General features: G+C 38.6%; 1 protein-coding gene across 5 annotated transcripts in view; it reads right to left on the bottom strand.

Moving 5' to 3' along the window:
* The window catches only part of PPP4R1 (protein phosphatase 4 regulatory subunit 1), a 63,148-nt gene that overhangs the window by 23,733 nt on the left and 23,739 nt on the right, over positions 1 to 15,676 (bottom strand). For all 5 annotated transcript variants that reach the window (XM_063166136.1, XM_063166119.1, XM_063166127.1 and 2 more), the window contains 4 exons: positions 5,560 to 5,702; positions 4,049 to 4,195; positions 2,363 to 2,470; positions 1,511 to 1,576 (listed from right to left, as the gene is read on the bottom strand). In XM_063166136.1, the coding sequence (XP_063022206.1) occupies positions 1,511 to 1,576; positions 2,363 to 2,470; positions 4,049 to 4,195; positions 5,560 to 5,702 (464 nt within the window). The remainder of the gene's footprint in view (positions 1 to 1,510; positions 1,577 to 2,362; positions 2,471 to 4,048; positions 4,196 to 5,559; positions 5,703 to 15,676) is intronic.

The following is a 15,676-nucleotide window of genomic DNA, read 5'->3' as shown; positions in this document are numbered from 1 at the left end:
TTTGATTCTATGATTAGCATTTTACCTATCAGAGATCACTTCAGATTTTTTGTGAGATTTTTGCTGAAATAACAAACAGCATCTTCAGAAAGAAAAAAACTTCCTTTTCTACCTACACTTCTCACTGTTAGATTTATCAGCCTCTGCCACCCTCTATCCTACAATGCAACAGCAAAGAAGAACAGGGGAATGAGAGAAAGACTGCATTTGCTCAAGAGATAACATGTTTGAACAGAGCAGTGGTGTTACTAATATAACTGAAGCATTTTGAAGGTGCTCAGGTGCTTGGGCTTTTTGGACACAGTAATGGCAAGGGTGGACAGAGTCCAAGTGAGGCACAGCTGCCTTTGCTTTGCAACAGGCACAGTAACAAAACATGACTAATAATCCAATGGCTGTTGCTACAGCTTTGTTCACATTTATTGATGTTCAGCTGTCCCCATCTCTGCAGCCAAGTATCCAGGACTTTGCCTCTAATTTAAAAAAGCTTTTAGATTAGAAAATGAAGTTTTATCATTCAGCTTTTTACACTCCTCCTTTTTTCTAACAATAATCCAAGAAGAGCAGAAAATGGCATTTTCTGTTATAGAAAGAGAACCCCAGCTGTCCTGTCACACATTACTGCTTTCAAATGAAATAATCATCACTTTTTATTGCATAGTAGTTTAAGTGCAACCTCTACAAAGTTTTAATCCAAATTCATTACGCTAATCACTAAAAAGGCAGTTGTGTGAGAGAAATCAATTTACATCCCAAATCAGGAAGCATATGGGATGCAAATCCACACAACTAAACTTCACTACCAAATGACTTGAATCATTCAATAGCTAGAGAAAAATGCAGAAAATGCTTTAAGAGTACAAGAAATGACCTGAGATCCACAATAGGCCTACCTGTCCCAACACCACAACTGCAAAAAGTTGCAGAGTCTCTGGCTGAAGTCACGCCTGCATTTACACTCTGTCCATGTAAGTCCCTCGCTAATTCAGGGCATTGATTCATCAGCCTCTGCTGGCCCTCAACAAGCTCACTGTCCATATTCCCAAGAGGAGAAAGCCTGAAGAGCTTTCAGAGCTCCAGAGCCTGCCATGATAATTTCTCCTCCCTAGCCTTGTCACATCTCCAAATCCATCAACATCCCCTAGCTCTCCACACCCACCATGGGAAAGCGTGCACAGTTAAGGATCCTGCTCTCACCACTCCATCCAGTTCCCTGCTCTTCCATTTTGAATTTGTCTCTCTTCTCTTTATTTCATTTTTTATTTCTGAGATTCACTTATTTCCTTTACTTTACTTTCTCTTTCCCTCCTTTCCAGGAGGCTGCTGGAGGCAGGAAAACTGACTTGAAGAGATTAAATCAATACATAAGCCTCAGCATCCCCAGCACTTTATTCCCCCTGCCACACTCCCCTGTGTCTGCAATCTCTCATGAACTGCCCTTCTTCTGTAGCTTGTCTGGCTCCACTCCTGAATTGTATTAAGAAGAAAAACCCTTTAAGAAATGGCTTACCAGCATTTCTTCAGTGGCTTGCTGTCCAACCACACTGCAGATATCTCCAAAATTGGCTGCACATACCTTGCAGACAGAATGGAAGAAATAAAGACTAAGACCACTGCTTTAATACAGCAAAATCCAAGGAGAAAAAAATCAACAACTTTTAAAATCAGAAAAATATGTTTTGGTGCACACTCATTATGAGCTACTTTCCCATTCCATCATTTTCTACGTTTTTTAAAAGACAAATAATTTTATTTTCTTAAAAATTAGTCAGTCTTTTTTATTCACAGAAGAACCCCAGAACTTAAAAGAAAATAAAAGAGGATAAAATGTATTTGAGGTGCTGTCAAATTAAAGAACACATGCAGTTATAAAGGGAAATAAGCTATCCAGTGGCAGGATGAGAAAACACTGCCACTGGATAGCTTATAACTCCACACCTAAACATAATGATGGAATACTGGTTTACTTCATCTTTGATGAAGATGAGCATCTTGAATTCCATCTGTGCACAGAGATATGAGCTCAGGTGGCTGATGCAGCATCAGCCACAGTTGCTCCATGTTTTCCTGGCTACCAACACAACCATAAGGACAAATGCCCAACCACACTGCAGCCACCTATGGCATAAGGACAAGCAGATTCTTTCTTTGTTTCTAGTAATAAGGGTAGTGATTCTGGAAAAAAAATCTCAGTGTCAAACATTGAAATTTGTGGAAATGTGAGATACAAAAACCCCCACAGCTTTCACTTCCACATGTCACAAATGAGATCTACCAGGGAAGTTTCTTAGTCACATGCAAGTTCCAAGCACATGACACATTTTTTCACAGATAATGCAGACCAGATGCTCGTAATTCATACCTTACGAACATGAAACATCCTGCAGTCACAGCACATCTCGCAGAACCTGGGAAGCACAAGTCTTTCCGTGATGTCCTTCCCAACCATGGAGGCCATTTTGCACATAATCTAATGGCAAGACAGACATTTAATCAGTGATGCTTGCATAACCCACCATTCTGTGTCAGCAGAGGCTTTTTACATCTACTCTCTATTCTGATGAACATAACTATACTAAAAACTGTGAAAAATATTGAAAACAAAATGCCATTTGAATTGAAAAGGTTTGGCCACTTTTGCAAAGAACTGTTTCCCATTTCTTTGTCATGACACAACAGAGATGTAGAAGATTACATTGATCCTCCAATAAACTGAATAAAATTCCTAGCTAACAAAGATAATTAGACTCTTAGAAATTATTCTCCTATGTTACCCAACAGATCTTAAAAAAAAAGAAAAAAAAAGTACATGATTCTTTTACTACTTCAATACAAAATGTATATATGTACAATTAACAGAAAATTATTGACAATTAATGTGCTTAAGAGACTTCTGAGTCCTGTATGGTTTAAAATTAAATACAACACCACACTGCATACATGCAACTCCCAAACATAAAATTCCCAAAGAAATGTATCACATCAAAAAAAACCCTCTTCCCCTCTAACTGCTCCTTCATTCTAATTTGTACTGAAACTTAAAAAAGCTTTAAAAAGCAAAAAGAATTTTACATTTACCATTCCCCATCATGTCAGTAGAACTACTTACATTCATTCCTCTATAATAACAAATGATGGCTTTTCTAACCTCTAGGGGGTTGATGAGGTACAGAAATTTCTGTCAAGTTTCAATACCTTCAAAACCATCAAGACAGATAAAACTAATCTGCTTATACTTTATTCCCTTATGTAGTTGTAAGCTTCATCAAGAAGCACTAGAAATTTGGTGCCAAATCCAACAGTGATTCAGACTTTTTATTGTTTATCAGTCCAGCCACTGTAGGAAAGTAAAATATTAAATGAGGTCTCTCTCAAGCAAAAAGAACAGAAAAAAATTCACCCAGCAGAAAGCAGCAAGATAAATTGCAATAAAAAAAGGAAACAAAAGGGCCTCCATCTGCCATTTCTCCATTATAAGTTAACTAATCTACTAACTATTTTAATTCAACACATACATTTTAATTACAAAGGTTGTGTCTAATGCAAAAAAATGGCCACCAACCAACCAACCATGAGTTAATCAACTCAGATGCCTATTACTTTTTTCCAATAAAACATCACAAAATCAATAAAGTGAATAGACATACAGCAAGGAGCAAAAGAACTGAGGCATTAAAACTTTTGAAATGAAGGAAATTTTCCACACAGGCAATTTAAACTTCCATAAAATAAACAGACAAACATTCAAAAAACTAAAAAGCCAACACAGCAGATGCTTTAGGAGTCAATACAATTAATCCCCTGCACTGTCTTGTTCAGCTGGGGTTTTTTTAAATAGCATATGTAAGTTTTTGAATTTAAATCATAACTTGACCAGAGTGTACAGCACTGACGCAGCACAGAAGTTGTTACAGATTTGTTACGGAGAGGGAATATAACATTTTCTTTTTAGTAATGGCTGTGCAACTTGGAAACACACCACCACCATTGCACTATCAAGCATTCAGGCAAGCTTTTGGCTGTGTGATTTGGCACTGCTGTTACTTACAGCCACAGCTTCTGTCTTCACATCGTCGTTGCTGTCTGGAGCTGTCAGATCTATCAGCACAGGGCACACTTTGGTCTCCACATCGTATCTCTCAATGAGTTCTTGCTCCAACAGCACTAACAACGCTGCCTGGCTTGTCTTTCTGACCTGCCACAAAAAGACAAAATTGAACCAAGCAATTCCAAGACAGTTTTATTTTTTGAAATACACGTGTGCTGTATTTTGGAAGGTGTACCTATATACCAACACACAGCAGTACTAACTGCATGCAGTGACAGGACAAGCGCTCCACAAGTGCTTCTGCAACCACTTCATGTTTGCTGTCCTGTGTTTTGGGAAGTATGGAGGTGGATACCTGCTGTAGCTGACAATGTGCAGGTGTTTCTTGGGTTCACACACAATTTGTTTGAATGTCAAAAAGAGCAGTCATGGCAAATTTGAAGGAAACGCGCAAAGAAAAAGCAGCGCAATTAATGGAGAGTAACAAATTTCTAATACTGAACAAATCCTCTTTTTCTGAGATTAACAAGAAATAGGCTGGCAAGGAGAAACTGTGTTTATTTCCAATGCCTTTAAATTCTGAGACACAATTCTGCTTAGTCCCAATAAAAAAAAAAAAAGTGCAAAAATAAGATACCCATTATTGACGTCATAGCTTGCTAACCCCTACCTCCAAAAAGGAGTAATTTCACCAGAAGAGAAAACATTACATACAGCAAGAGACTACATATACTGCAATGCAGCAATTTTGGAAACACCTTTGAGCTCTTTGTTTCAGAGATCCACAGCCCAATGAACTATTCAAGAGAGGTTAACACAATGAAAACAATCACCTAGCATTGAATCTTCTAGCAGGAGAACATCAAACAAAAGTAGAGTTGTTGTATTATACATGAATTAGCAAAACAACTACTACGAAAAATAGCAGTTGGGCAGTTATTTTTAACTCTGTAGATTTTGAAAAGGGCAAGGAAAAAAGTAACAAACTCAAGAGGCCTAAAATATTGAAAAAAAAGGCCTCAACTAGCATTAGTCTAGTCTGAAATGACTGGAGAAGCCTCAAGAAAGCTTTGGACAAGCAAACTTATATATGCAGGGAGACCAACCACGAATTCAATCCAAAATGTTTATTGGATTGATATACAAATAACTGGTAATGAAAGCACATCATGGTATTAAAAACTGAATTATACAAAGGACTCAATTTTTCATTACTACCATTCCTTTTTGCCAGAATTTTAATTATGCAAGCTTGTCTAAACTACTAATTTTGTCCATACGAATACAATATCAGATAAAAGGCCCCAAATCAGGACAGATCACATTAGATGTAAAAAATTGTAATTACATTTTCTTTAAAAGATTTTTTTTAATATTTAAGTAAATTTATAGTACCATGTATTTCATGTCCATTCCAAATTCTTATATCCCAAAATATAACACACTTGTACCACGCTAAATTTAAATAATTTGGCATCACAACAGTATTTCACCAGCTACAAGAAACGTACCTGGTTATTCTGGTCGGCGAGGTATCGCACCACAATCGGTAGCAGGTATTTGGAAAAAGCATAAGGGATTGAAGGTCTGTTTTCTTGACAGAACATGGCAATATGAGGCACCTGCTCCATCAGTTCTGCCCGTACTGTTGGCTCTGTAAGGGTCAAAACAAAACCAAAAAATTGGCACAATATATGTTTACAAGCATGCTCCCAGATCCTGCAAGATTAAGCTTCTTACAGTACCCTACATACAAAGTATGGTCTCAGGTGTTCACGTCAGTGTGTTTGTCAAGCTTCATTTTGACATCTTTTTACAAAACCAGATAGTACACTCTCTGCTGCTGAACTACTAAAAAGTCACATCTCACATTCTTAGTAATAAAAAAGAAGAGGTGTAAGATAGCCATCAAACATTATGAGTATCAGAATGTGATGGTGTTCACAGGGGTCTTAAGATGAGGGAAGAGACAAGAATATTGACTTCATGTTTCAGAAGGCTTGATTTATTATTTTATTATATATATTATATTAAAACTATACTAAAAGAATAGAAGAAAGGATTTCATCAGAAGGCTAACTAAGAATAGAAAAGGAATGATAACAAAGGCTTGTGACTGACTGAGACATTCTGGACAGCTGGACTGTGATTGGCCGTTAATTAGAAACAAACAACATGGGCCAATCACTGATCCACCTGTTGGATTCCACAGCAGCAGATAACCATTGTCTACATTTTGTTCCTGAGGCCTCTCAGCTTCTCAGGAGAAAAAATCCTAAGGAAAGGATTTTTCAGAAAATATCATGGCTACATCAGAGTTTTCCAAACTGCCTACAAGCATCACCTACTTCACAGAAACCTCCATGCTGAAAGCAAGTCAGCCCAGAACTGGCACCACTGTGAGAAGAAAGGAACTGAGTGGGAGTCTGGGCCACGGCCTCTCAGGAAAGATCTCACTGAGCAGGACAACCAGCCATAAGCACAGATGCTGTTCTTCATTCTTTGCTTTTTGAGGCTACTGATGTAATTGTCAGATGGAAAACGAAAGCATCTTTCCAGCTGCTTCTGCTAAACCTTTGAGATGTGTTTCTCCGCAAAGTTGGTGATTATTTAATAAATATTTAATTAAATTTTTAAATTCAAGAAATGCCACACTGCCTGGATGAATCCTAATCCCCGCAGAATATGCACATATATCTGGGGGATGAGAGAAGAAGCAAAAGAAACAATACAGATGTAGATTCAATTCCAACTATTAGAAAAACAGATTCAATTTAAGAAGCAGGACCTTATTACGTGCCTAACTTCCCCCTGGGGATAAAAAAAAATCTGAACTGAGAACCTCTGCCTTTTCAGGATTTGCTGATATATGCAGCTACCACGGGTCTACTGATTACTTACAAAAAGGCATAACATCAGTTACTCTCAAACTATACTGATTTGATTTAGAATATTTTAAATAATAAGATGTATGTGTCACAGGATAGATACATATGCCGTACTAAATTTTTATCTAAAAGTTGTTCAGGCAAAAATGGTATAACCTGAACCATCTTCCTTGGAATACTTGTAATTAACATGATTCATTAAAAATACAACCTTTTGTTAAACAGAAGCATGCAACATGCATTTGTATTTAACATGGCGAGTGTGTGTAGCACTTGGATTTCTTGAACACTGGCTACAAGTGTAAACTCAGGTCTGAATAAAACATAACAAAGACAAAGCAAGTCCCCTGCTGTGTGCAGTCTTTTCTTCACTGAGAACAATGAGAACAGAAAAGATCACTGCACACAAAGTAATTAAATGCCTATGGGGTCCAGTTCCTTCACGACAGACTTAAATTACTTTTCCTATAGAAAAACATACCAAAATCAGAGTTGGAAGGGACCTTATAGAACATCTAGTTCCAACCCCTGCGGGTTGGGGTTCCACTAGACAGGTTGCTCAAAGCCCTATCCAACCTGGCCTTGAACACTTTCAGGGATACTCTGGAAAGTTTATGAGTTGCTGAACGAGTTGCAAAATACAAAATGAAGTCTCAGACAAATCAATATCGTATAGGTTTGCTGTTCATGACAATAAAGTTAAAAAGTCTTCCAATCTCTTCTGTATCTCTTCTCAAATGTTATCAGGAGTGCACAGGAGAAAAACATTTTTTTTTTAAACTTTAACATGTGCAGGCTAAACTCCATAAGCAATACTGGCATCCTGAGGTTCATATTGAAGAAGTCAGATCCTGAAGAATACTATACAAACTACGTGCAAGCTTTAGCAGATCTAACAAAAATTCACACCTTAACAAAATGCTGAACTCTAGTCTCGTGATCAAACACTCCATTTGTAGCACTAAATGTAACAGCTGACCAAAACATGCACCTGTAACTAGGACAAACCAATAGTTGATGAGATTATTAATTCTGAAAGTTGGAGTCTCCATATTATACTAATGCAAAGAAAGAAAATATTCCTATTGTTGTAACTCATCTTTTGCTTCCTTACAAAAATTTGCCAGAGCAGTCCTTAGAACACAAGGAAGAGAAGGTGCAATTGTTCATTAGGATGAGGTGGTGTTGGGGGGAGTCAACCAAAGTAGATTGGGTGCTTTCAAGAGTCAAGTCGGCAAAAACATCTATTTTATTCCGACATTTAATTCAGTTCTGGTTCTTTTATGTGACAAGGCCTGGCTTCTTCAGTTCTGGAAGATGGGCTTGAAGTGTGCCTGAGAAAGGAGTCCTTTCACATGCCAACTCTGACACATCAATGTGGTTTTTTTCCACCTGTGTGACAACCTGCTCAAAGGTGGCTGAGTTAAAGAAGCCTTGCACCCTCCATTTGCAACTGCCCAGTATCCACTGAAAGCAGAGCAAGAGATTGTCTTGGCAAACAGGCTGTACACCTGAGCAAATTGCTCCCAAGAGCAATTTGTTTGAAAAGGGTGAAGGTGGCAAACAGAGCAAGATGAGGAACCATCAGGCTGGGCAAGGAGGACAGGAACTTGATGGTCAAGAAATAGGAACCAGTGCCCAAAGCCAAGGCTGGAGGAACTCACCTTTCCCAGGTTAAAGGGGATGGAGAGTAAGCAAAATCAATCTGACTGAGGCTGCATGCACGGCAGCAGTTCTTCTTAAATGGCTTCTAAATTTGCTTCAGGCAGTTCCCACCCTCCCAGACACAAAACCTGCAGCTTCCATTTATGCCAATGCTACTGTTCATGCAGCCAGACAATAAATCCTATCAAGGAACTGATCTAGCTGATGCAGCTTTTGCCTCACCACAGCAGCATAATTAAACAGCAAGAACTGGCACTTAATATTGATCTCCCTGTGCAATCACATAATTCCCTCAAGTAGCAGAATTGTCTGATGATGAAAGCAAGCAATGGTAAAAGAAGGTGCTAGAACTGAGGGAAAGAAGCAAAATATTGGGAAAGCAAATTTATTCCTCCTTCTAGTGGGAAGCTGTGCAAAATGTTCAAGCCAGGCTCTTCACAGAGTAACTGCACACTACTCATTTGATTGCCATCTGAACTCTGTCTTGATGCTGAAGAAATAGCTCTGCAATCAAAGACAACAAAAACTCTGCATTAAGTATATCAAGAGCTGTGTACACACTTTGGACATCAGGCACTCAAAATGGGGAGACTGTTTCCATACCTCTTTGACACCTTCAAAGTTTGCCCACCCACTGATAAAGCAATGGCAACACTCCCTTTCCCTAAATTGATGAGGTTTGCTGTGAAACAGGATTTATACATTTCTTTATGAAGCACTCCAGCAAGAGTGCAGGATGTACCAAAACCACGAGATCCTTTTCCTTCAGAACAGGGCTCATCTATTATGCAGCACTTATGTCATCTGCCTAACAATACTAACGACCTGCAGATGTAAAGTGAGCCCCTTGCTTCCTGAGCTACCAAGTCAGCTCTGGCGTCGTGAAGAACACGGGCAGATGAGACGATGCAATTAAAGATTTGAAACATTCATGCCCAGGAGTGAATTAGAACTGTAAAGTCACCTTAGTTCTTACATTCCCTGACTTTTAAGTACCCGGCTCTGGGATCTTTGTAAGGTTGATTCAAAGCAGCAAACAAGGAGGGCTGTGTAGGGAACTGGCTGTGTAACACAACACCGTAATTCGCCATCAAAAGGCGTTTGTGCTGTTCTGGGGAATTACTGCTGCTATGCAAGAACCTGAACCTTAAGCTTACCAATTTAGATAAGAGCTCAATTCTTCCAAAGGCTGAGGCATATGTTCCAGTGTGTACTGAATAGAGCCTAATCTTGCAGTCTGATGCAGTTACAGTAGAGCTTTTTTTTGCATTACGTTTCCTTAAGACCCAGGCAACAATGCCAAAAAAAATTCACTGAAGTCAGAGTGCTTTCTTACTCCCTTCATCTATTCCTCAGCTTTGTCTTTAGCTTGAACAGGTGGCAGCTCCAGCAGGGATTTCCAGAAGGCTTCAAGACATAACAGCGTCTGCCACTTCAGTTTAAACCTCCCTGTTGTTTAAAACCAAATTTACAGCTTGGTCATTGTGTTAGTTTTGGCCAGAATCACTTTTCTTCATGGTAGCTGGTATGGGGCCATGTTTTTGATTTTTGCAGGAAATAGGGTTGATAAGGGATGTTTTAGTTATTGCTGAGCAACACTTACACAGAGCCAGGGCCTCTTCTGGCTCTCACCCCACCTCACCAGCAATCAGCAGGAGACACACAAAGTGGGGATGCAGCCAGGACAGCTGATCCCTACTGACCACAGGGACACCCCAGACCATGGTGTCATGCTGATCATACAGAGCTCAGGGAGAAGGAGGAATGGGGGAAGTTTGGAATGGTGGTGTTTATGCTCCCAAGTCACTGTCAGGTGTGACAGAGCCCCTTCATCTGGGGATGGCTCAATAGCTGCCTGCCCATGGGAGTGGTGTATGAATTCCTCTCACATTCGCAGGGAAGAAGGCAGCTTAAATGTTGTTTCCGGCACAAATTCAAACATGGCCCAATATTAGTTACTATGAACACAATTAACTCTACCTCTGCCAAAGCCAGCAGTTATCAACAAAGTGAACAGTGCACAGCAGGTACAAGTTGCTTTGTAAAGCATGAGCTCATCCAGCTGGGGAATATGCCTGCACTCTGTGGTTTTTTGCACTGCACAATATAGTCAGGGACCAGGCTTTATACTTTCACACAGTATAAACAAACCAGGAGAATTTTGCTTCATGTCAAGTTTCTATTTTAGGCAGTCTGGAAAAATCTCTGTGTACAGCTAGGTTCTACATAACATTTGCTGGAACAGTTATTTTTCTGTTCAGCAGAGGAAGTATTTTTAAATGATCTTTTCAAACTACCTCTTGAAAGTACAAAATCTATCTATTCCTTAAAGTAGCAATCTACTAAAAAGAAAGCCTGCAATTTGTTAAAACAAAACCTCTGAAAAGAAATATTAATATAAAATACTAGATTTCCTTACTCATTAGCATTTTATTTTATTCTGTCATATCTAGTGTATTGTCTAGATACAGAATTACACTCAACTGAGTTTTAGGAATCAAGCAAAATTAAGAAAATTACAGAAGACAGTGAAAATAGCTTCCATTTCTTCTGTTCATTAAACAATTTGGAAAAGTTTCCAGATTAAATGACACAGTTCTACCTCTCTTCATTTCCAGATCACACAAAACCATCAATGTGTTCAAATCAGCATCTACAGAACCTGGGCAGACTTTTTTCTGCATTAACAAATCCTCTGTTTTAGCTATTTCACAAATGACCATTCCAATCAACATCCTAAACTGACTCTAAAATCATAGAAGTAATGAACTATTTCTTCTTCATCCATGAAAAAACCCATTTCCCCTAAAATCTGACACCATCTCTCATGTAAAGTGCCAGCATGCTCACCTGGCTACTCCTAGAACATACCCTCAGCTTGGACGTATAAATGTCTAATGTTTATTTCAGCCCTGCTGAGGCTTCAGTTCACTCTCTATTCCACTTCAGCTATAAGCAAGTAAAGCACCACCATCAGCTGCATACTGGAAATTATAAAGGGATTATTTTAGAACTGCACAGTGTAATACCAACTAATTGCTTCAGACCAGCTATTTATAAATCAAGTCATTACTCAGAGCCACCCCACAACTAGATTTATTTCACAATGCTTTATTCTGCAGCAACTTACAGTATTTTTGAAAAAGTCTGGAGTGCTTTCATTACCCCACTATGACCATTCTGAAATACAAGCAGCAGTGAATTTCCACTATACTTTTGAAGAGTTGGAAGGTTTTTTGTTGTAAAATTGTATATGAAGAACAACCACTGACGATGCTAGAGCTGCTTTAACTGACAATATTTATGGATGTTTTAAGTACACCTGAATATTAATAATATTGCCCTTTGTTCTTACTAAGGGTTGTGAACAACAGGGAAGGGTGTAAGTGCATGGCTTTGCCTTAACAATTCCATTCAGTAAAAGAATATTTCACGGACTCACAGAATATCCTGAGCTGGAGGGGACCCAGAAGGATCATCAAAGTCCAACTCCTGGCCCTGCAGAGGGCCACCCCAAGAGTCACACCATGTGCCTGAGAACATTGTCCAAATGCTTCTTGAACTCTGTCAGGCTGGTGCTGTGATCACTTCCCTGGGGAACCTGCTCCAGTGCCCAACCACCCTCTGGGTAGAGAACCTTTCCCTTATATCCAACCTAAACGTCCCCTGACACAGCTTTGTCTATCCTCTTCTTTCCCTAAGGTAACCCTCCATTTCCCTCTTTTTTTCCTTCCACAAACACTTGTATTTTCCCTTTTGATTTCTACCATTTTCCACTTCATCCTTCCCTCTGACTTTCCTACCTCTTTTGAAGATAAAATAAAAGCTAGACAAGTGGAAATACACTGCAGCCAGAGCCCACCCCTTTTAGCTTAGGAGTCCAGCAGAAAGGCTGATGCATGTGCTGCTTCAGTAGTCAGGCTCTTTGCTCCTACTAACCAGAAATGGATTTCATTCCTGACTGGCAGAGCAAGGAGTGGAACATGGACTAATGAGGGAGGGTAAAGTCACCGTTAGTCCCCCATCAGATGCATGGAGAGGCAAAAGAAGTTTACATCAAGCTCAGGAGAAAATTCTTAGCAAAGCACAAGGTGGGAGATGAGGTATGGAAAATCCTGGAACATCAAGATGGGGAAGGGAAGAAAATGCAGCTGGAGAAAAGCAAATATTAGCATTCCCATTAATATTGCTTACATATGAAGATTTTTCTTAAATGAAATGCTGCACTATGTGCTGTTTGACAGGTAATGCTGGCATGTCTCAAAATACCAACAGCAGTAATTGAACCTACATTAATAAAGCCATTCAAGCACACGATTAAGTAATTAGGGCTGTGAGGCCATCCACATTAAGCCTGATTATAGAGCTTCAAAATTTAATGAACAATTAGCCTAATAATTGTTTTTAAAATCAGGTTGTTTTGGAAACTGCATTTACAACTGATTCTTTGCAGTAAAGAGATTACTTTTTGTTCAGAAGAAAAACATCCTAGCTGGCTATATTTAGACAAATAAGCACCAGCCTTCAGGATGTCATTTTATTTTCCCCCCATCATTTATTTAAAAAGACACCTATGTGTATCTATTTCATAGTAAGCTACATTACACAGGCATTTTAGGAACAAAGATACAGACCTTCACGTCTAAAGAAACTTCAGAAAATAAAATTTAAAGCTTCTGGAGCCTCTTGCACACTAAGCAAAACGCCAATAATGCAGTCATTCTGGCTGGGGCTAACTTTCAAAGCCAGCTAACTGCACTTCAGCACACAATGATGAAATCTTGTATCATCTAAGCCACTCACAAGCTGGTACAAAAAAAAAAATTTGAATTATGCTTATTTACTTAAGTCAATAACTCAGACATAAGGCCCTTGTTCAAGCTCTCACAAGCCTGTAGCCAGTGTACATTTGAAAATGAAGAAGACCCAGCTATCTTAATACAAAGATAAGCATTTTTGATCTAACAAGGGTGTATGGGGGATAACTTAACATTTGCCAAGCACTGAGCTTATATGTCAAACTACTTCTTGGCTTGTATAGATTCAAAGACACCATAAAAAAATCTAAGTGAGAAATCATACCTAACATCCCTAAAGAAACAGAGAAATTACAAAGTGATTGAACAGCAGATTCAAAAGCAGTAGAAGATATCTTTCTTCGCTGTCACTACTCTAGGAAACTTGGTACCAAAGACAGCAGGAAAGTTCAGCTTAGGACTGAAAACACCCAAGTTCCACAGCAGAAGCACAGATTTAACAGCAACACCCAACTACAGCAATGAAGACAAACACTGAAGTCTTACAAATAACTCACATTCAGAGAATAGGTTCCTTTAGCAAGTAAGGGCCTTGGGGGCAGGGGATTATTCCCCAAATGCCACTGATGGGTTTCCTCCATGGAACAGCTGTTCTGCGCTGCCATGTACACACAAGAGCAGCACATGACACCAGGGCAGAGCAAATCCTGTGTTCTGCCAGCACTGGGAGCAGCTCATATCCAGTACCACCTGAAGTGGGTATTTTTTCCCAGTAGAAACACAACATTTTGATGTTGTGATTGATTTAAAGGCTACAAGTATAAACTGGAATTAATTCATTACTAAGAGTCCAAACTACTCTGTCAGGAGAAGGCACACTTTATATCATTTGTATGTGCAGACACAATGACAATCAAAACACTCTTTCACAAAATACAATTCACTACAACTCTACTCAAAGGGTCCAAATGAATTTCCATCAAAAGCACTTTCTCTGAGGTTTTTTTTACAAAAAGCTTTTATAAAACCAGTTTTAGAGCTGATATTTGCTTTTGCCATGATGCCTCAAAAAATGTGTCTTGGCTACCCAGTTGTATCAGTCATAGCAAACCATACTCACATAATTTTCTTCCATCCTACTATCATATTTGGACCCAGATATTTTTCTAGTAAAGAATATTTTTATTATGCATTTAAATAGTATTTAGTGCAACCAAGATGACATTTAGGTTCTTAAAATTTTATCACAGTAGATAAGGAATGAAAATTATTGGAAATTCTCCTGCTTTTAAACACAGAAATAGCTGTCTCAGCATAGCCCCAGTTTATTAAAACAAAACAAACCTGAAAAAAGCTAAAAAACCCCAAACCAACAAACCAAAAACCCAAAGAATTTTTTAAAAACCCTGAGACTGACTGTTTTTCAAGCAAAGACCATGTCTGAAAAACATCAACCCCACTATAAGATTTCTGAAAATGCAAGGTATTAACAGGACAGAGCACTCTCTGGGCTGGTATTTCTAGTTCACTGCTGCACCTCTACTTTAGAAATCAGCATCAGTAGCCCAGAAAGAGAACAGATATTACATATCCTGGGTATATTCTTCAATTCCAACCTCATTATACCAACTACTGAAAACATAGGAAAAGTATCTCACTTTCTGTGACTTGATTTGACAAGAGAAGACAAAGAGCTCCAAATGTGAAAAGAACTGGCATAAGACTAACAAGCATCAACAGTTAGAAATGAAAAGACTTGTACTTAGTCATAGATTAGTTTGACTTCTAAGTTTGTTTTTATTTTTATTTATTTGAACATTTAAACGTGAAGTTTTGACTCCAGGAGGGCTCTACCCATACAAATATCTTGCTCTAACCAAGCAAGTTAAAACAATGTTTTACAATGTTTTCTTATCCAAATTCCAAGGGCTTTTATGTTTTATGGACAAATTGGAAAAATAAATACTGTAAATGGAAAGAAGCAAGACAAAAATTAACAAGTCTAATAGTAACAACCTTAAACATACACACACAAAAACCAAAACCCCTGCAAACAAACCAAAAAGCCAAAACAAAACAAAAAAAATCCACTGTGCTGCAGCATGAATAATAGTCAAGCCCATATATTAAGAAGATAAAAAGCAGATGAAGCTCCCTAATAAATTTTCACATGGCTTAAAACACAAGGCTATTCTAATAACCTGTCTTACCGAAACCAGCCAAGTCCAATACTGCAACTGCTCGAGGCACAAGACTCACAGTTCAGTTTGCAGAAATTTAATTTGTGGGGCAGCTGCAGAATCCAGCACTACTAGTTT

Source organism: Melospiza melodia, chromosome 1 (genome assembly GCF_035770615.1).
Source record: "Melospiza melodia melodia isolate bMelMel2 chromosome 1, bMelMel2.pri, whole genome shotgun sequence".
In the NCBI taxonomy this organism is placed as follows: Eukaryota; Metazoa; Chordata; class Aves; order Passeriformes; family Passerellidae; genus Melospiza; species Melospiza melodia.
Note: the sequence above shows the minus strand (reverse complement) of the source record. Positions and strands in the feature narration are given on the sequence as shown.